General features: G+C 41.4%; 2 protein-coding genes across 2 annotated transcripts in view; both read right to left on the bottom strand.

Annotated features, from left to right (window-relative positions):
- LOC109410892 (calcyclin-binding protein) overlaps positions 1 to 17,223 on the bottom strand; it is a 325,423-nt gene that overhangs the window by 33,729 nt on the left and 274,471 nt on the right. The window lies entirely within an intron of this gene.
- On the bottom strand, positions 7,942 to 9,334 carry LOC109411969 (uncharacterized). The gene is made up of 2 exons (XM_019685634.3): positions 9,191 to 9,334; positions 7,942 to 9,119 (listed from the first exon to the last, which is right to left on the bottom strand). Exon 2 carries the CDS (start codon positions 9,116 to 9,118, stop codon positions 8,777 to 8,779), a length of 342 nt encoding a protein of 113 aa, XP_019541179.3. The 5' UTR covers position 9,119; positions 9,191 to 9,334; the 3' UTR covers positions 7,942 to 8,776.

The raw sequence follows: 17,223 nt of genomic DNA, 5'->3' as shown, positions 1-17,223 counted from the left end.
GTTTGCATATTGAACGCACACAGCAATAACTAATCGTAACTTACTAAACATCAAGTTTTGATGGGAATAAATTTTAACTTTCTCATACAACGAAGGCCCAGCCTTTTGTATATTTACATACATTTATTACTTGCATTGATTTTGTCAACTTTCGTAATTCCGGCGAAGCACCGGACGCTGGTTCTGCATCACTATCGCTGGTCTCTAATGTGGTGTGTGTCTTTCTTACTACGTTCATCAGATTATCAAAAAAGCCGCTGTTTGATGTGTCGCATGCATGCGTTTTGTTAACATTCATATTTGACTACTCCCGGTGGGACACTTGGAATCGGCAGCACTACCGGTAGTAACTTTTGGGTTCTATGCCTATTTTCTTGCTAACCGTTCTTCAGATTATCAAAAATGCCGTGAAATTTGTCCACTTCCGGCGGGACACTCGGGACCCGTTCTGAAACTATTCTCTTTTAACACTTCGTCAGGTTACCTAAAGAGCAGCGATTTGATGTGTCGCATGCAGTGAATCAAAATTCATCCATCGCGCAACAATAATGACAATGTCGCAACCTGTATTTGTTGCGACAATCCACCCAATGCAACATAAGATTGTCCCAAGTTGAAAATAATAGGATTAACATCGTACACCATGAGTTTAGATATTTTTAAGCTTTGCGTTGCTATTTTCGAACGGTAACTTCGAGTCGGTAAACACTGCAACTCTGGTAAAGCTCTATTATCAAAATTCAGCTTCCGTTTTGTCTGCAACAGAAAAAAACTAGATCATGTCATTATCTGTTACCAGTAGAGATAAAGAGTAATGGTCGCGCCTTCTTTGTTGCTTGTTTTGTGTTTCTTTTGTCTGACAATTCTCTTCACTGGTCGCATGCATGGGTTTGGTTCATTTTATGTTTGGTCTCTTCCGGCGGGACACCCGAAATCATTCCCACAACGCTACCTGTTCATATAAGATGTGAGGCTATTTTCCTGCTACTTACCGTTCATCAGTATATCGAAAAAGCTGAAATTTAATGTGTCACATACATAAGTTTGGTTCATTTTTATATTTGGCCTCTTCCGGGAGGGACACCCGGAATTGGTTCAGATACGAACTAAGATTATTTTCCTGCTTACCGTTCATCAGGTCGTCTAAAGGGCCGCGGTTCGATGTGCTGCATGTATGGGTTTGTAGCATTTTCATATCTTGCCCCTTTCTGGGCTACCCGTCCGGAATACCTAAAAGGCTATAACTCCGAAACGGCTGAACCGATACAAATCATTTTAAATAGGAAACAAGGGGATCAGATTCCTCGTCGAATGAACCGTCGCGTCGATCATTAAAATCGGCTGAGGTTCACTGTCAAAAAGTGATGTGAGTTTTTTGTACACACATACACACACACAGACATCACCTCAATTCGTCAAGCTGAGTTGATTGGTATTATACAATATGACACATTCTACCGTGACGTTACAACGTTTTGACGCATTCGTAGCCAGATTTTCCACTATAACTTATGAAAACGATTATAAACCTCAACATATTTTTTCATATTCGGATTCCTTGTAAAATTTCTGATATGTTTGACCTATTGAACATTTAGTTTGCATTAGAAAAACGTGTTTCAAATGCGTATTTGTAGCGTGACGTTACAACGCGCTAGAATCCGACCCTGCGCAACCAACATCTTAAAACATCTGCTCGGATTTTTATGTTATTCTGATTTTTTTTTTTCACCATTGAAATTGATTGGTTTGTTCTTTAATTCAATGAAATAAAACATATAAATTTTGGATTTGTTTTTGGATAATCGACTTTTACATTTCGTTACAACGCCCGTTCAGTTTCAAACAGGGTTCTGCTCGCGTTGTAACGTCACGAAAATGCACATCATGTTAGAATCAGAATAATCAGCCAAATCTTCCCGAATTTGTGAATATATTACTGCATTATCTTTACTGCTTCTAGGGGAACCTTATGCTATTGAAAATCCGTTTTGTGATAAATGGCTCGGAGGGCCATGTTATTGTTATCAGCAGTATGAATACTCCTTCATGAAGGTTAATGACACCGGCGCCCATCTTCGGCTTAGTACCACCCATATTCTTATAATTTTATCCCAACGACTAGACCCCTGAGATCCATTACTTCGCACCGCCAGATATTTAGATTTTTTCAGCATAGAACTCATAACGCCGTCGAGATAAACATTTCTTCAATAATCTATGGTATGTCATCAATTCAAGTAAAAACTCTTTAAGATGTGTTCGAGAATTTATGGATCCAAAGTCATACCAGAGGATTTGCATACCACTTACGATCCTAAGATTAACTTCTGTGATCTCAGAGACAAATATACCTAACAGTTATAAAAAAAGTCTTAATTACTTAGAGAGTTGGTGTTTTTCGCAGAGTTATGTGATAATTCAAAGACTTACAGCTGATTTACCACTGGACGTGAGATTTCGCCACTGGGCGACGCTAATTAAAAGTTTATAATGATTTGCAAGTGATTAGAATTTCTCAAAAAAGTTTTCTACAAGTTTTGACTAGTTGAGAAACTAACAGTCAAAATGTGAACAATTTACAAGTTACAACTTTTATTTTATGAATAAAATAATGTACCTGATTTTTCAAAATGTCAACTATCACTAGGCAAGTAGAACCTTAAATCAAACAACTTGATCCAAGATCCTTGAAAAGTTAAACAACTCTCCAAGTAATCAGGGTCCTGCGATATATGAGTCGGTGATTCTTGTGATATCAAAGACAGACGCAACACTGACATAATTTCCATCCCATACACTACCCGTCATAAGTACGGACTCACAAAAAGTATTGCAACAATATTGCATCCCCCTGACTCACCTTGATATCTCCAAAACCTGAGGACTTACAGAGATGCTGCCTTCAGCAAAGTTATTCAGGAGCCCAAAAGCATCAAATTTTCTGAAGGCGGCATTCTTGTAGGAGTTCTGGTTTTAGAGATATCGAGGTGAGTCAGGGTGATGTAATATTGTTGCAATACTTTTTGTGAGTTCGTACTTATGACGGGTAGTGTATATTTCAAGATCCTTATTATTTAAACAGTTGGTGTCCTCGACAAAGTTGTTTGACTGATCAAGAACTTTCAATTGATTTTAATATGATTTCAAATCCTTCCACTAGGAGGCGCTATAGGGCATACACATTTTTAGTTTCGTTTATATCAGGATACTGAATAATCAGGATACTGAATAATTGCTTCGGTGAAGTTATTTGGTAGATCAAGGACTTTCAGTTAAATAACCGTTGGATTTTATTTCTGCCGCACCGTGGCGCTAGTTGAAAATTTTCAAAAGCATACACTCTTAAAAAATTAGGAATTTACACGTGACGTAAACCATCAACGTACGTAAACATGTCATGACTGAATGGCAAATTTGACTCAATTTTACATCCACCATGTAAGTTCCAGTTGGTTGCACAAGATGTCAACAAACCTATCTGACCAGATAGGTAGAAACAGTTTTACATTAATCATTCGTCTCACAACTCGGTGATACAGCTGAGAGGCATAGTACGTGCCTTTCAATCAGCGGACCAGAGTTCGAATCCAGTTTATTATTTTACTTACATATGATTTATCTCTCGCTTCGGCTCTAGCGATTGCTAGCTCGACTTTATTTGTGATAGAAGACGTAAATTTGTGTCAAACGTGCCGCTCCTTTTATGTGCATCCAAGTGAACTTAAATTTACATGATTTTTTCTAAGAGTGTACCATTTTTTTTATTTATCAAAAACATTCTACAAGCCGTAACTCTAAAAAAATATCAAAAAATCTCAAATTTTGACTGATAGTTCCTCATCTTGTTATCTGTAATTGCTACAAATTTTGACTTGCAATTGGCTAGCTCTCCACAAAGATGGAGCGCTTCAAGCAGAATACATATATTTTGACTTTTATATCTTTGGATCAAGTGAATCAAATCAATTCAATATTTGAACATTTATGACTAATATATCGGTCTTTGATTACCATTAATTTCAAAAGTGAAAAAAAGTTCCAGCTTGTAGAACACTTTTTGAGAAATTCTAATCATTTGCCAAGTTTTGCAAAATGGAAACTAGCCTCTTCTAGTGAAGAAATCTCGCATCTAATGACTTGCCAATGAATTTTGCCGAAGAAACCGTCTTTCTAAGTAATCGGCATCCTGAGATATATGAAATTTAAAGTTTGTGAGTTCTCTAGCGCCGGTTTTTAATGGAACTTTAAACCAAACTATCCATCAACTGTAATTCTTTGACCAATCTAACAACTTTGCTGAAAACACTAACTCTCGAAGTTGTGAATACCCTGAGATATATGAGAAGGTAATTTTGTCAGTGTTTTGTCTGTTTGGCTATGATATTATAGAAATTATCAGTTTTTTTTTTCTTTAGTTTATGAACGGGCCCTAATGGTACGCAATTTATAAATGATATCTTGAAAAAAGGGCTCATACACAACGAGACAGACATAGTTTTGAATATAGAACTACCTTTGTCCACTGCAGAAACCGTCCAAGCCAGAGAAATTTGTTTTTTTCCACAGAACTTTTTTTTGTGACGTTACAACCCAAACTTCAACCAGCTGAAACTCAGGCGTCAGTGAACCGATTTACTTTCTTTTAGCCTCATTTGAAAGATATTCTGGAGTACAAAGACCATACAAAATTTCAAATTTGAAACTTGTTCCGAATTTGAATAAATTCCATACAGGTTGATTTTCCGTGACGTTACAACGCTATATATATATACCTATACTTTGACCAGCCTTACCTCAGAGTTGTAAAGTATTACATTGAAAACTATCTACATACATTTATCTGTTAATCATGGAAGACTTTTGAAAAATCAGTGCGTTGGTGTTTAAAGTACGGCATCTTTGATGAATAGTGTGCTGCCCATATTCGCATAGTCGATGTAACCATCAGATGGGAAAACACGATTTTATAGTTTTTTTCCGGATTTACATATGCTCCGACTATTTGAATGAAATAATCTGTCAGTTTCGTGGATTACAGCTACAAAAAGTGAGCCGCAATGATTTTAAGATGTTTCATGTAATTTTTCCATATTTAAAACGTGTACGTCAGTTTATCCGACCATTCAGTCGTTTTGATGAATGATTACACGGATAAGTTGACGTAACAACCAGATTGCTATGACCGTTATGTTAGCCAATACGGTAGGGTAAAAGCTCCCTTAGTGGAGGTAGTACCAATAGTGGTGGTAGTGGCAATTTAGTACTATTTCAACCAAAAAGCTTGCAAATGACATTTTTAATAGCTGCCTCATACCTAATCAATAACATTAATTCAGTTTTTTGTTCAGGATTTACCGAAAAACCTATTTTAAACAATTATTATCCTTATATTTTTTGCTCCTTTGCACCTATAGTGGTGGTAGTGTTCCTATAGTGGTGGGTCCCATAAGAATTCATAAGAATTTGGTTAAACAATACTCGCTGCTAACCAGGATCACGGCATATGGGGGCGTTGCATGAACTACGAATTGTACCAAGTATGTAAATAAATCGATACAGTATGAACCCAATTTTGTCAGCCCCACAAACTGTTTGCTCTCATTAACTTACGGCCAAACTTTAACTAATTCAATCATGTTCATCACTAAACTACTGCTTGAAATTTTATTTAGATATTTAAGGAGAACAAAAAATGTGTCCCCGAAACAGACTGACAAAATCGGCTAACTGATGTATAGTGAAGCGGATAAAACGAGGCAGGCTGCGGTGGGCTGGGTACGTGGCTCGTATGCCAGAGAAATGACAAACTTATACCATATTAGCAAAGAACCAGGAAGGAGCCGTTGGCTTCGTGGTAGGGCGCGCACGTTGGACTTTTAGGTCTTCCTCAACTGAATTTTGCGGCCCTAAGGGGCTCTAAAATCTCAGGGCGACTGGAAGCGATTGATCCAGGACTAAGACCAGTGGTAACGATTACTTCAATCGGCGTAGACTCACCATTACGAGTTGTGGGCTATCAAGTATCAATTTGTTAAATTATTCGCATGTTGTTGTCAAAGCATCATAAATGTTTCAGTATCTTCATTGCATCCATAATAAGTATTAAACATAACTGATAATATTCACTATGAAAGTTGTTGATATTAAAAATGATTTTCAGGCATCTGAAATGAAATCATTAGATATCTCAAATATGAATTATGTTTATGTCAATAAATTATCTCAATAAATTATGTTCAATCACGTTTTAGGGGAGATTTTAGTTTTCTTGTACACAGACGTCAGTATTGCGACCACATGGTTGTTACGTCAAAATGTTCTTTTCAATATACTCACATGTTTTAGAACAAACACATTTTTTTAATAATTGGAGCATATGCTATACATAGTGTAGGATATGTTAAGCTAAAAAAGTGGATTTTGACATATGTGGCGTTTACGTCACCTATGCGAATATGGGCAGTGTGGCTAAATACCTTAAAATCACGATTTAAATTGTTAATCTTAACCGTCATTCAATAAATATTTATTGTAACTTTTATATCATGTTGAATACATTTTTGGACGACAACAGTAATGTAGAATGTTATAAAAATGTGTAATATGCCAAATTAAAACTTTGAAAAATGAGTATTGATGATACGGGGCCCGTAGAATGTGTCATATGTTGCTCGACCCTTCGGGCCTTCTATCAAAAAAGTCATTTTTGGGGTAAACATATAGCCTTTCCAGTACACTTAGTGTACGAGAAAGGCAAAACATAAAATCACATAAAATAAAGTAAGCATCTATTGATAGATTTATTCTTGCAGTTGTAACCTGTCTTCTAGGTTCCAATATTGTAAATAATTAAACTGTAAATATTTTGTAAATAGAAAATGAATTCGTGGTTATTTAAAATAGAATATTGAATTAAATAAAAATGGATTGAATAATTTAGTTATAAAATTCCCGTTTCTTTTCCCGCTCCTTTTCCCTTGGTGTCAGATGTCCTTTACAACCCTATTATATTTTGAATTCAAAATCATTCCACTCCATGCAATACCCCCTGACACCAAACGACCATCTTTCAACGGCTGATCTAGTTGTTAAACTGCCCGTTGATGTGGAGGCTGATTTCAACCACGAACATCAGCTGCAATAAAACCCGCCTGAGATTTGGTTCAGGGCTCTTTTTGGTAACAGAATTTACCCAAGTATATTGTAGTCCGCGATTTTACCTATATTCCCACTATAGTAACAGAATTCTCGTGTGATCGACCATCCAACAAATTTCCGTGTGGTGAACGAAACCCGTCAGTGAAAGTGACCGTTCGACTGTTGAAGATTGTGCCACGTGGGTGTGAGTCGACCGCGAACCGAGTGGGTGCAGACTACCAGTGAAGAGAGCAGGAAACCAACGAACGAGCGTCCCGACGCCAATTAGAAGGACGTCTCCGACGCTGGTGAGCCATCCAAGATTGGACGAACCAGGCACGCGCCAAACCGAGCCTACTGCGAGCGTCGAAGCACGGCGTCTACCCAACCCCGAGTCCCGTGGAAACCGGGAAGCCCGAGTAAAAAGGTGTGTCGGTTCTAATTTTTCCCTTTTCACAAACCTCCCTCGAATAAAAGCTTCATTATTTAATTTCATTGAATTAAAGTATCAGTATTGAATTTATTTGAATTAGATCATTTTTTATTTAACCACGTTCCCTTATTCGCTTTCTGCAATTTGATTATCCGCCCGGTGCCAAAAGGTGGGAAGTGAGTCTACCACCATTTCAACGACCCTGAGATCCAGGTCACCACAAGAGGCCTTGAGTGCACACCCCGGAAGCAGCCGTCGGCTAAAGACCAGCAGCTTGGGGCTTTGGCAGGTTCCCGTCTGGGGCCGAGCAGAAAAAAGACCTGGATCAAAGAGAATCGTATCACAGTTTATGTTCATTTATGAGTTTTTTATTGTTTAAAATTGCTTCTAATCTTATTAGATGCAATATTTGTAAAGTAATCTTAAAAAAAAAACAGAAAAAACGACTATTTATTTACCTAGTAATATAAAAAAAAGTGTCATCATCATCAAACATCTCAGGGGTTCCGTGCAAATTAACCACCCGTGGCGATCGATAAACACGCCAACACACCGGACGAAGAAATTAAACCATTTTTAACTCTCTTCACCTTTTGCAATCTGCTATAATAAGATGCAATGGTTTCCTGGAAATGTTGTTCCATCCTGCGTTTATTTCCTCGAAGCAGTTCACAGATCATCACAATGTCACAGATTGGATTAGATTTTCCGCCTTAGCCTTAGCGATGGTCTAATTAAAAGCCCTTGTGGTGGGTGCGAGAGTCATAGAGAGGAGCATACGGTGGGTGGACGGACATCCACACGATTGCTGGGCTGTTCTCATCATTCAATTAACCGACAAATTGTTCATAACGTGGCGTGGACCTACTAAACGACCGAGATGTAGAAGCAATACATAAGTGATTCTACTACAATTTCCAAAGTAACGCGTAGGTGGCGTTGCGGAACCCGATTCTTTCGCCATCGTCACTCCAACCGGTGGACGGCGACACGGAGTACCCATCCATAAGCCGTCGCCGTCGCTCGAAAAACAGTTTTATAATTTTAATCACAAATTTCCTGACTTGGGTCGTCTATGGTTTTTATTGTCTCACACGCACGCTCGTATATCGTCAAAACAAAATGCAATTACGCGTCGCACACACGTACCTCTCCGAACATACATAGAATCGTCATATTAGGCCGAGTTCTCGAATTTGGTCGTCAGCTGCTGAACTCCATTCCGGGCAGAAACGGCGGCATATCGGCTCGGTGCATCATCAATTGCTGATGGTGGTGCTCGTTAATGAAGAAGTAGAACGTTGTCATTAGAACCGCCGTTGCCAGCAGGAAACCGGTGACCAGAAAGATCAACAGCACTAAGGTCAATCCAATCAACGCCAGCCAGGCCAGTTGGGACACCCGACCCCCCTTGATCAGCTGCTCCAAATCGTGCCAAACGGTTGGCTCTTCGCCGGCCCCGGCGCTCTCTTTGTCGTGTAATTTGTTGATGCCGTCACCGTCGTCGTTGTTTGTTCGCCCGAATTGCTCTCTTGAAAGCTCCATCCTGAAAGTCACCCGAACGTAGAGATTCCTCTATCACCAAAACTCTACGAATTTCAAATAACACAAACCTACCTGCCGAAACAATCGAATGCAGTGCACTGATCTCTTTACTTTAGAGACGACGAATGCAGCGATCATTTCGAATATGGATCGATTTCATACAGTCATATGGCATACCGTAAACTGGGGATAGGTTATCTGTTTCCGAATTTGTAGCTCATTGCATTGTACAGTAGACGTTCGGTCGGTGCAAACGGTTTAACTGCAATGCTTTTTAACTGCAAGTCCGGTAAGTGCAACAAGTTTGCGGTTATCGCACCGCCAAACGTCAAAATGGTGCGCCATATTAGCCCAAATGAACAGTCGGATCACGTTCACGGTTATTTTTCGTCGTTTGACAACTTGTTGGCATCCGTCAGTCGTTGCAACCAAATTTCGTTCGCAACGTAAACATGTTGCAGTTATCGAACGTCTACTGTATTGCAATTTCGTTAAATACAGTATTTTCTTAATCATTTTGCACACAGCCAAATATCGTTCCTAAAAGTCGTCAGCAGTCGGTTGCAGATTGTCTCCGAACATAGTCCAAGTTTTAAGTCCGACTACGTGTCTTATTATTCAGAAACCCATAGTGGCTGTGGAATAGGAAAGCCATTTCACGGACCAGCGGGCTAGATCTTGCTAAAGACACTGGCGGCCATGCTAGATGTCGATCTGACTAATGTCGGTATCAAAAGTACCTTTACTCGGAACGGAGTGGAGTCGATTATCGACGTTACTTTTTGTAGTCCTGGCCTAACAAATAGTTCGCGAACTGAAGAGTAGACGATGGCTACACCCACAGCGATCACCTCGGGGGGGGGGGGGGGGGGGGGAGGGAGCAGCAAAAAAACCTCTAGCTCGTCAAGATGTCGAGATACTCATTTGGTGTTCTTCTACCGCTCAGAATATCGACCATGTCCATAGAAATATTTTCTCTGAAGACACCAAATGAGTATCTCGACGAGCTAGAGGTTTTTTCCATGTATTTTCTATCCTGCCCCAGTGTGCGTTGTAGGTGCCAAGCGCGTGAAAGGTGACGAATTCATCATCAAGACCGAACAGTCTTAGTATTCGGACGTCATGAGGACGATGCTAAGTGACTCCAAGCTCGTGGATCTGGGAGCTGACGTACGCAGTATTAGACGTACTCGCACGAGCGAAATGATCCTAGAGCTCAAGCGCGACAAGGAACGCAATGACGCCGTCTAAAAAAGTCTGGTGGACTTGGTCCCTGGAGAAGGGGTCGAGGTGAGGGCTCTTACAGCAGAGGCGACTGTGAAGGTGAAGAACCTAAACAAGCTCACTGAAGGGGAAGAGCTTGTCATGGAACTGTGGCAACAGTGTGAATGGCCTGACACCGGCAGGGAAACGGGTTGCCTTCCCGTTCGTTAAAGTAGGGAAGATCAAGGTTGGCTGGTCAGTATGCCATCTAACCATTCCTGAGCTACCGGAGGTTTCCGTAAGGTATCTAGAACCAGGACACAAACAGGTCATGATACTGCAAAGGCCTTGACAGGAGCAAGCTGTGCAGGCGATGTGGCGGCGAAGACCATACCCAAGTAACCACAAGCATTATATCATAACATTAATTCAATCGTATTATAGTTTAGCTAATGCAAGATAACTTTTATTCTACATCTGTCAAGTAATGAGGCGTTTAATCTACACTATGGAAGCATTGAAGCATTATGGGATTTTGACAGTTCAGTATAGTTCTATAAGGCCGTTGTTTAATACTTCATTGAATTATCATGTTAAAGGCTTTATGGCAATCAATAATGCAAGCATTTATTACTTTATATATGCCTTTACTAAACCTTCCATCACTGTAAACAGAAAAAAAAACACTCAGTTCGAAGAAAAAAACTAAAACATTTTAAGAAACAGAACCATTCAAAAGAAAAGAAAAACAAACCCAAATGTTCAAGGATTGCTGCGTAGCACTTAGATTATCATGCTCAGATGTTGCTGTTTGAAAATTTATATTATATATGGTTTTTTGGGTTTCTGGTTTAGACATGAAGACAATCAGATGCTGAGGGAAAAAAAACGTATGTGGGGTATTGGTTTCCTTATTTCACATAGTGCTTCGATTTCATAAAAGAAAGGATTGAAGCGCTGCGCTCCTTGTATTGTTTCTTATTTATTGTGTTTTTTGAGCACGTATGAAAACAAAATGAACAGAACCAATATAGACGAATTTATTACTTTACACTCAGTAGCAAAAAAAAGCCGAGCTGAATTTTTCTCCCAAAATCCGCCATGTTCAATCTGCTGCAACTTTGGCAATTATCAATATTTTTGGTTGAAAATTTTACCACTTCATCATCAATATATTGATAATGTATGGTCAGAATTTGAAATTGATAGAAATTTTATATTTTGATTTATAACAATTTGTATGAAAAAATCCAGTTTTGGACATACTTTTTTCAAAAATCCGTATTTCAGTGAAAATTTTAAGTAGCTTGATGAAAATTTCACTGCAGTGTCAGTAAATATAGGAAATGTTCTGGTCAAAATTTGAAATGTTTTCATCCAGCGGTTTGGGCTACAGAAATCGTCAAAGTTGAAGTACCAATGTGAGTGCCTACAGTTTTCACTCCATATTGACCATGCTGAAACACCGGTGCAGAAAAAAAGTTTTAACAAACAATCCATCTTGTATGACATATTTTTATAAATTTTCGTGTGGTCTGCTAGTTATCTATGATATTCTACACGTAACACATAGTGCGTTACGCGTTACACGTAATGCGTTATAAACATACATATGTTAGTGAATATATTGCTAATTTAGAGAAAATTTTCCACTTTACGGAAGATTGAAAAGCTACCGCAGCTGTCAGACTGATGATTTTCACCAATGTATCATCAATCAGTCCAAGGATACCTTGGATCGAGCCTTGGATACCACGCCGATGATCATTGTTTGTTGTTGCTGTTCAGAACATTTCACTTTGCAAGCATGCTTTGATTTGACCAAACTTTTCAATGATTCGATCATTTTCATGGCTGCGGTAGGACTTTGACAGCTGCGGTAGATCTCGGCGGCTACCGCAGAATGGAAAATTTTCTAAAAATCCGCAATACAAGTGGTTTGTATAATTTAAAAATTTTGGTTACTGTAAAAACATTATTATAAGCAAATAAGATGAGAGGTATAATTCAGAACCACAAAGTATGATATACTAAGGCATGTAACGTCACATGTTTGCTTATGATAAGGTTTTTACAGTAGCCAAAATTTGTAAATTATACATTCTACTTGTGTATTCACTAACATATGCATGTTTGTAACGCATTACGTGTAACGCGTAACGCACTATGTGTTACGTGTAGAATGTCATAGATAACTAGCAGACCACAAGAAAATTTATAAAAAATATGTCATACAAGATGGATTGTTTGTTAAAACTTAGATCTAAACATTAATGGAACGAATTGACCTCGGCTTTTTTTTCTGCACCGGTGATTCAGCATGGTCAATATGGAGTGAAAACTGTAGGCACCCACATTGGTACTTCAACTTTGACGATTTCTGTGGCCCAAACCGCTGGATGAAAACATTTCAAATTTTGACCACAACATTTCCTATGTTTACTGACGCTGCAGTGGAGTTTTCATCAAACTACTTAAAATTTTCACTGAAATACGGATTTTTAAAAAAGTATGTCCAAAACTGGATTTTTTCATACAAATTATTATAACTCAAAGCATATAATTTCTATCAATTTAAAATTTTGACCATACATTATCAATATATTGATGATGAAGTGGTAAAATTTTCAGTCAAAAATATTGATAATTGCCAAAGTTGCAGCAGATTGAACATGACGGATTTTGGGCGAAAAAATCAACTCGGCTTTTTTTTTGCTACTGAGTGTATATCTTCGTTTGTGGAATCAATCGATTCTGTAATCGCTTCTTTTCGACTAGGATGAGTTTGGGAGAGTAAGATAACTGATAGCATGCCGACCCCAGCACAACTTTTAGAGCTGCCGAAAACACAACTCAATAAAGGCACGAGCTGAGTAAACTTTACTTTATGTTGCACATTTTCCAGGTGCAAAATACATGGTCATCGTAGCACACAGCTTTAGCGCGTCCGACTTCCATCGTGGTCCAGTTTCAGCAGTCTTGGTTCAATTCCCGAAATAGAATAAAAAAAATCAGAGTAGAGTATCGGAACTGGTATTGGTAGATAAAAATAGATAGAAAAATGACAAAAATACTTTTTTCCTTTTGTTGACATGGTGCCTTAAGTATACATTCCATACGATTTCATTGCATTAGCTATATGGTACAAGCATTTTATATGCTTTAGCAATCACCACAGTAAAGCTTGCTTTAAATCAACAATAGTAGCGCCACTTTCGACTTTAAACCTACTTTAATGGTACCTAAATGACAAAACAACTTTATATCGCATGTCATATAATACACTTTAAAGCGAAATTAATGCTCTATATCCAGCGTCATGGTTACTTGGGTAAGGCAAAAGGCTGCACGAGTCCACCCATTTGTTCGCTTTGTACACGTAAATCCGCGAACCATACACGCAAAAACGGCTACGCTCAAAAATGTGTTCGGCCTGCACATTTTTAGTAAACATCCATGCCGCACATGACTGTGTTGGAAACACACATTTTTTAAAATTGCTCGTACGCTCACATGAGGATGTATTTTGCAATAATTTCGACATGGCAACCTCACTGGGTTTATAAACCACCTTCAAATACCGAAAAATATTGATATTTTGCAGAAATGTGAGCGTACGAGCAATTTAAAAAAATGTGTGTTTCCAACACAGTCCCTGTGCGGCATGGGCGTTACTCAAAAATGAGAGTTTTTTATTTTAGAGAGTAGAAACCCAACAGGTGGTCCAAGGTGCCTTAAAGAAAGTCTCAGTGAACAAATCACAGTACAGATAACGCAGCTGAACATGAACCACTGTGACACAGTTCAGAAACTGCTATGGCAGGCGATTTTTGAGTGAGGAACGGATATCGCCATCATGGCGGACCCGTACCGAGTACCCGCCGGCAACAGCTATTGGATCCGGAAAAATGGTAGCAATATGTGCGATATGTAAATGCCCCATCCAGGAAATGGTGCCTACTGCCTAGGAGGGCTTCGTGGTCGCTAAAGTAAACGGGGTCTTCTTCTGTAGTTGTTATGCGCCTTCACAGTGGTCGATCGAGCAGTTTATTTAGGAGCTTAGGTTTTTTTCCTTCTAAACCATAGGGGAAAAATCTGCTCAACAGACACCCTAACAGGAAGGTTAGGGTAGTGTGGGGTTAAGGCCGTCTTCTACAACAATAGTAAAAGCCAGGACTACTCTTTCCTCGACCTACTAAAACATATTCCTATGGTCGCCAAACCCTTCGTTTCTCCGGAACCACCAAGAAGGCATTGCTTCAGAGAGGGGCTAGTTCACATCGCTCCCTCAAGGTTAGCTGCGTAGCCTGCAGCAACGAACATCGATGACTCGCTCTGGAGAATCCATCACGGTAGCATGCTGGCGCTTAGCCAGTTTCACGAGTGGTCCTCACCACTCCCTTTATCCTCGGAAGGCGGGCAGGGTCAACCCCGCCCGCGCCCAACTGCTTAGACGACATCAAGAACTGATGCCCGCCCACGTGCAACCCGATCTGACCTACCCGCAAAGGAAGGGTATCACTACCCTTCAGGTCCTATCAGATGCACTCGAAGGTTGCAGACAGCAGGGTCTCACCTGCCCCGACCCTTGCCGGGGACCCCTTTCCAACCGTGGGCTTGGATCCAACCCAGTAGACCGACGCCACGACAGCACCGCTACCGGGACTTCCTCTCCGCGGTCACTTAATCGCTGTAAGGGTCGATCTCGACCGTAGGGCACCGGTATGACCTACGAAGCCGACTCCGAACCCCTCACAGCAAATAATTTTGTAATATCCAGGCGCGTAATTTCTAGCGACGTATCCAATTTTTAACGTAAATTCACTGAGTTACGTCGTTTTCCAACAATTATCACACTCACCATGTACACCATACTTGCCTCCGGTAAGTGTCAACAAACCCATTAAATCAGATACCTAGAAGCTGGCACAAGAGGTCCTTGGTGAGGGTGTGCAGGTGAGGGCTCTGACACATGAGGCGATTCTGAAGGTCAAGGACATTGATGAGATCACCGAAATGGAAGAGCTCGTCACGGCACTGCGGCAACAGTGCGATGTGCAGGTGGCCGCCGCAGCCGTTAAGCTACGGAAAGGGCCAGCAGGGACACAGATAGCTTTGGTTCAGTTACCTGTGGCGGACGTCAAAAAGTCCATTAAAGTAGGGAGCATAAAGGTGGGTTGGTGTGTATGTCACCTGACATTCCACGAGCCACCAGAGGTTTGCTTCAGGTGTCTGGAACCAGGACACAAGTCGTGGGACTGCAAAGGCCCCGACAGACGCAAACTGTGCAGGCGATGCGGCGCTGAAGGTCATAAGACCCAAAGCTGCACGAGTCCACCCATCTGCATGATCTGTACCAGGAAATCCTCGAACAACAGACATCCGATGGGTGGTCCAAGGTGCCCGGCCTTCAAGAAAGCCGCAGTGAACAACAAATCACAGTGCAGGTAACGCAGCTGAACCTGAACCACTGTGATGCGGATCAGCAACTGCTTTGTTAGGCGGTTTCTGAGTGGGAGACGGATATCGTCATCACATCGGACCCATACCGTGTACCCGCCGGCAACGGCAGCTGGGTCGCGGATGGGACCAGAAAAATGGCGGCGATATGGACGACGGGTAAATACCCCGTCCAGGAGTTGGTGTCTACTACCTATGAGGACTTCGTGGTCGCCAAAGTAAACGGGGTCTTCTTCTGCACCTCCGCGGTGGCCGATCGAGCGGTTCACGCAAATGCTGGACCGCTTAACGACCGTGCTAACAGGGCGAAGGCCGGTGGTAATAGCGGGTGACTTTAATGCCTGGGCTGTGGAATGGGGAAGCCGTTTCACGAACCAGCGGGGTCAGATCCTGCTAGAAACACTGGCCATCTTAGATGTCGACTTGGCTAATGTCGGTACCAAGAGTACTTATAGTCGAAACGGTGCCGACTCAATTATTGACGTGACCTTTTGTAGTCCTGGCTTAACAAGTAGTTCGAGCTGGAGAGTAGACGATAGCTACACTCACAGCGACCACCTGGTGGTTCGCTGCAGTATCGACTACAACAACAGCAGTCAGTGAGTAGAAGAAGAGGCGGCTAGGCCAAGGCCAAGTCCTCGCAAGAGGAAGACATCACACTTCGACAAAGGGGTATCTAGGGAGGCGCTCCGCCGTAAGCGAAACATACTAGGTTTAGACGGCGACGAGCTGGTAGCGGTTCTCTCACGTGCGTGTGATGCGACCATGCCTAGGCGAGTCCACCCTAGAAATGGGAGGCGACCGGCTTACAGGTGGACCGACGCGATAGGGACCTACGCCACGCCTGCCTACGGGCTAGGCGGCGGATGCAGCGAGCACGATCAGAGGAAGAGCGAAACGAACGGCGGGTGGTGTTCGCTGCTGCAAAAGCCGCGCTGAAGACCGAGATAACAGCAAGCAAAAAGGCCTGCTTTGAGGGTCTCTGTCAGAGTGCCAATGCGAACCCGTGGGGTGACGCCTACAGGATCGTTATGGCCAAGACGAGAGGTGTAATGGCTCCTACAGAGCAATCTCCAGGGATGTTGGAGGGGATCATCGAAGGGCTTTCTCCGCGTCATGATCCTAGTCCTTGGTCCCCATTTGATAGGACAACCGGGGAGAGGGGCTGGCGATAAGGAAAGGGTCACCGATGTGGAACTTTCGTGGATAGCAAACCTTAGCGTAGGTAAGGTCCCAAGTCCGGACAGCTTAAAAGTAGCTATTGCAGAGGGTCCCGGAATGTTTAGGTCTGCTATGCAAAAATGTTTGGGCGAAGGAGTCTTCCCAGAGGTTTGGAAGCGGCAGAGCCTGGTTCTATTGCCGAAGACGGAAACCACCCGGAGACCCGTCGGCATATATGAACCGACACGACGGGGAAGATGCTCGAAAAGATCATCCTCAAT

This window comes from Aedes albopictus, chromosome 3 (assembly GCF_035046485.1).
Source record: "Aedes albopictus strain Foshan chromosome 3, AalbF5, whole genome shotgun sequence".
In the NCBI taxonomy this organism is placed as follows: Eukaryota; Metazoa; Arthropoda; class Insecta; order Diptera; family Culicidae; genus Aedes; species Aedes albopictus.
The sequence above is the reverse complement of the archived record's forward strand: the minus strand, read 5'-3'. Positions and strand labels throughout refer to the sequence as shown.

Coding starts and splice junctions, on each gene's coding strand:
- LOC109411969 (XM_019685634.3), bottom strand. CDS start 9,118: ATGGAGCTTTCAAGAGAGCAATTCGGGCGAACAAACAACGACGACGGT.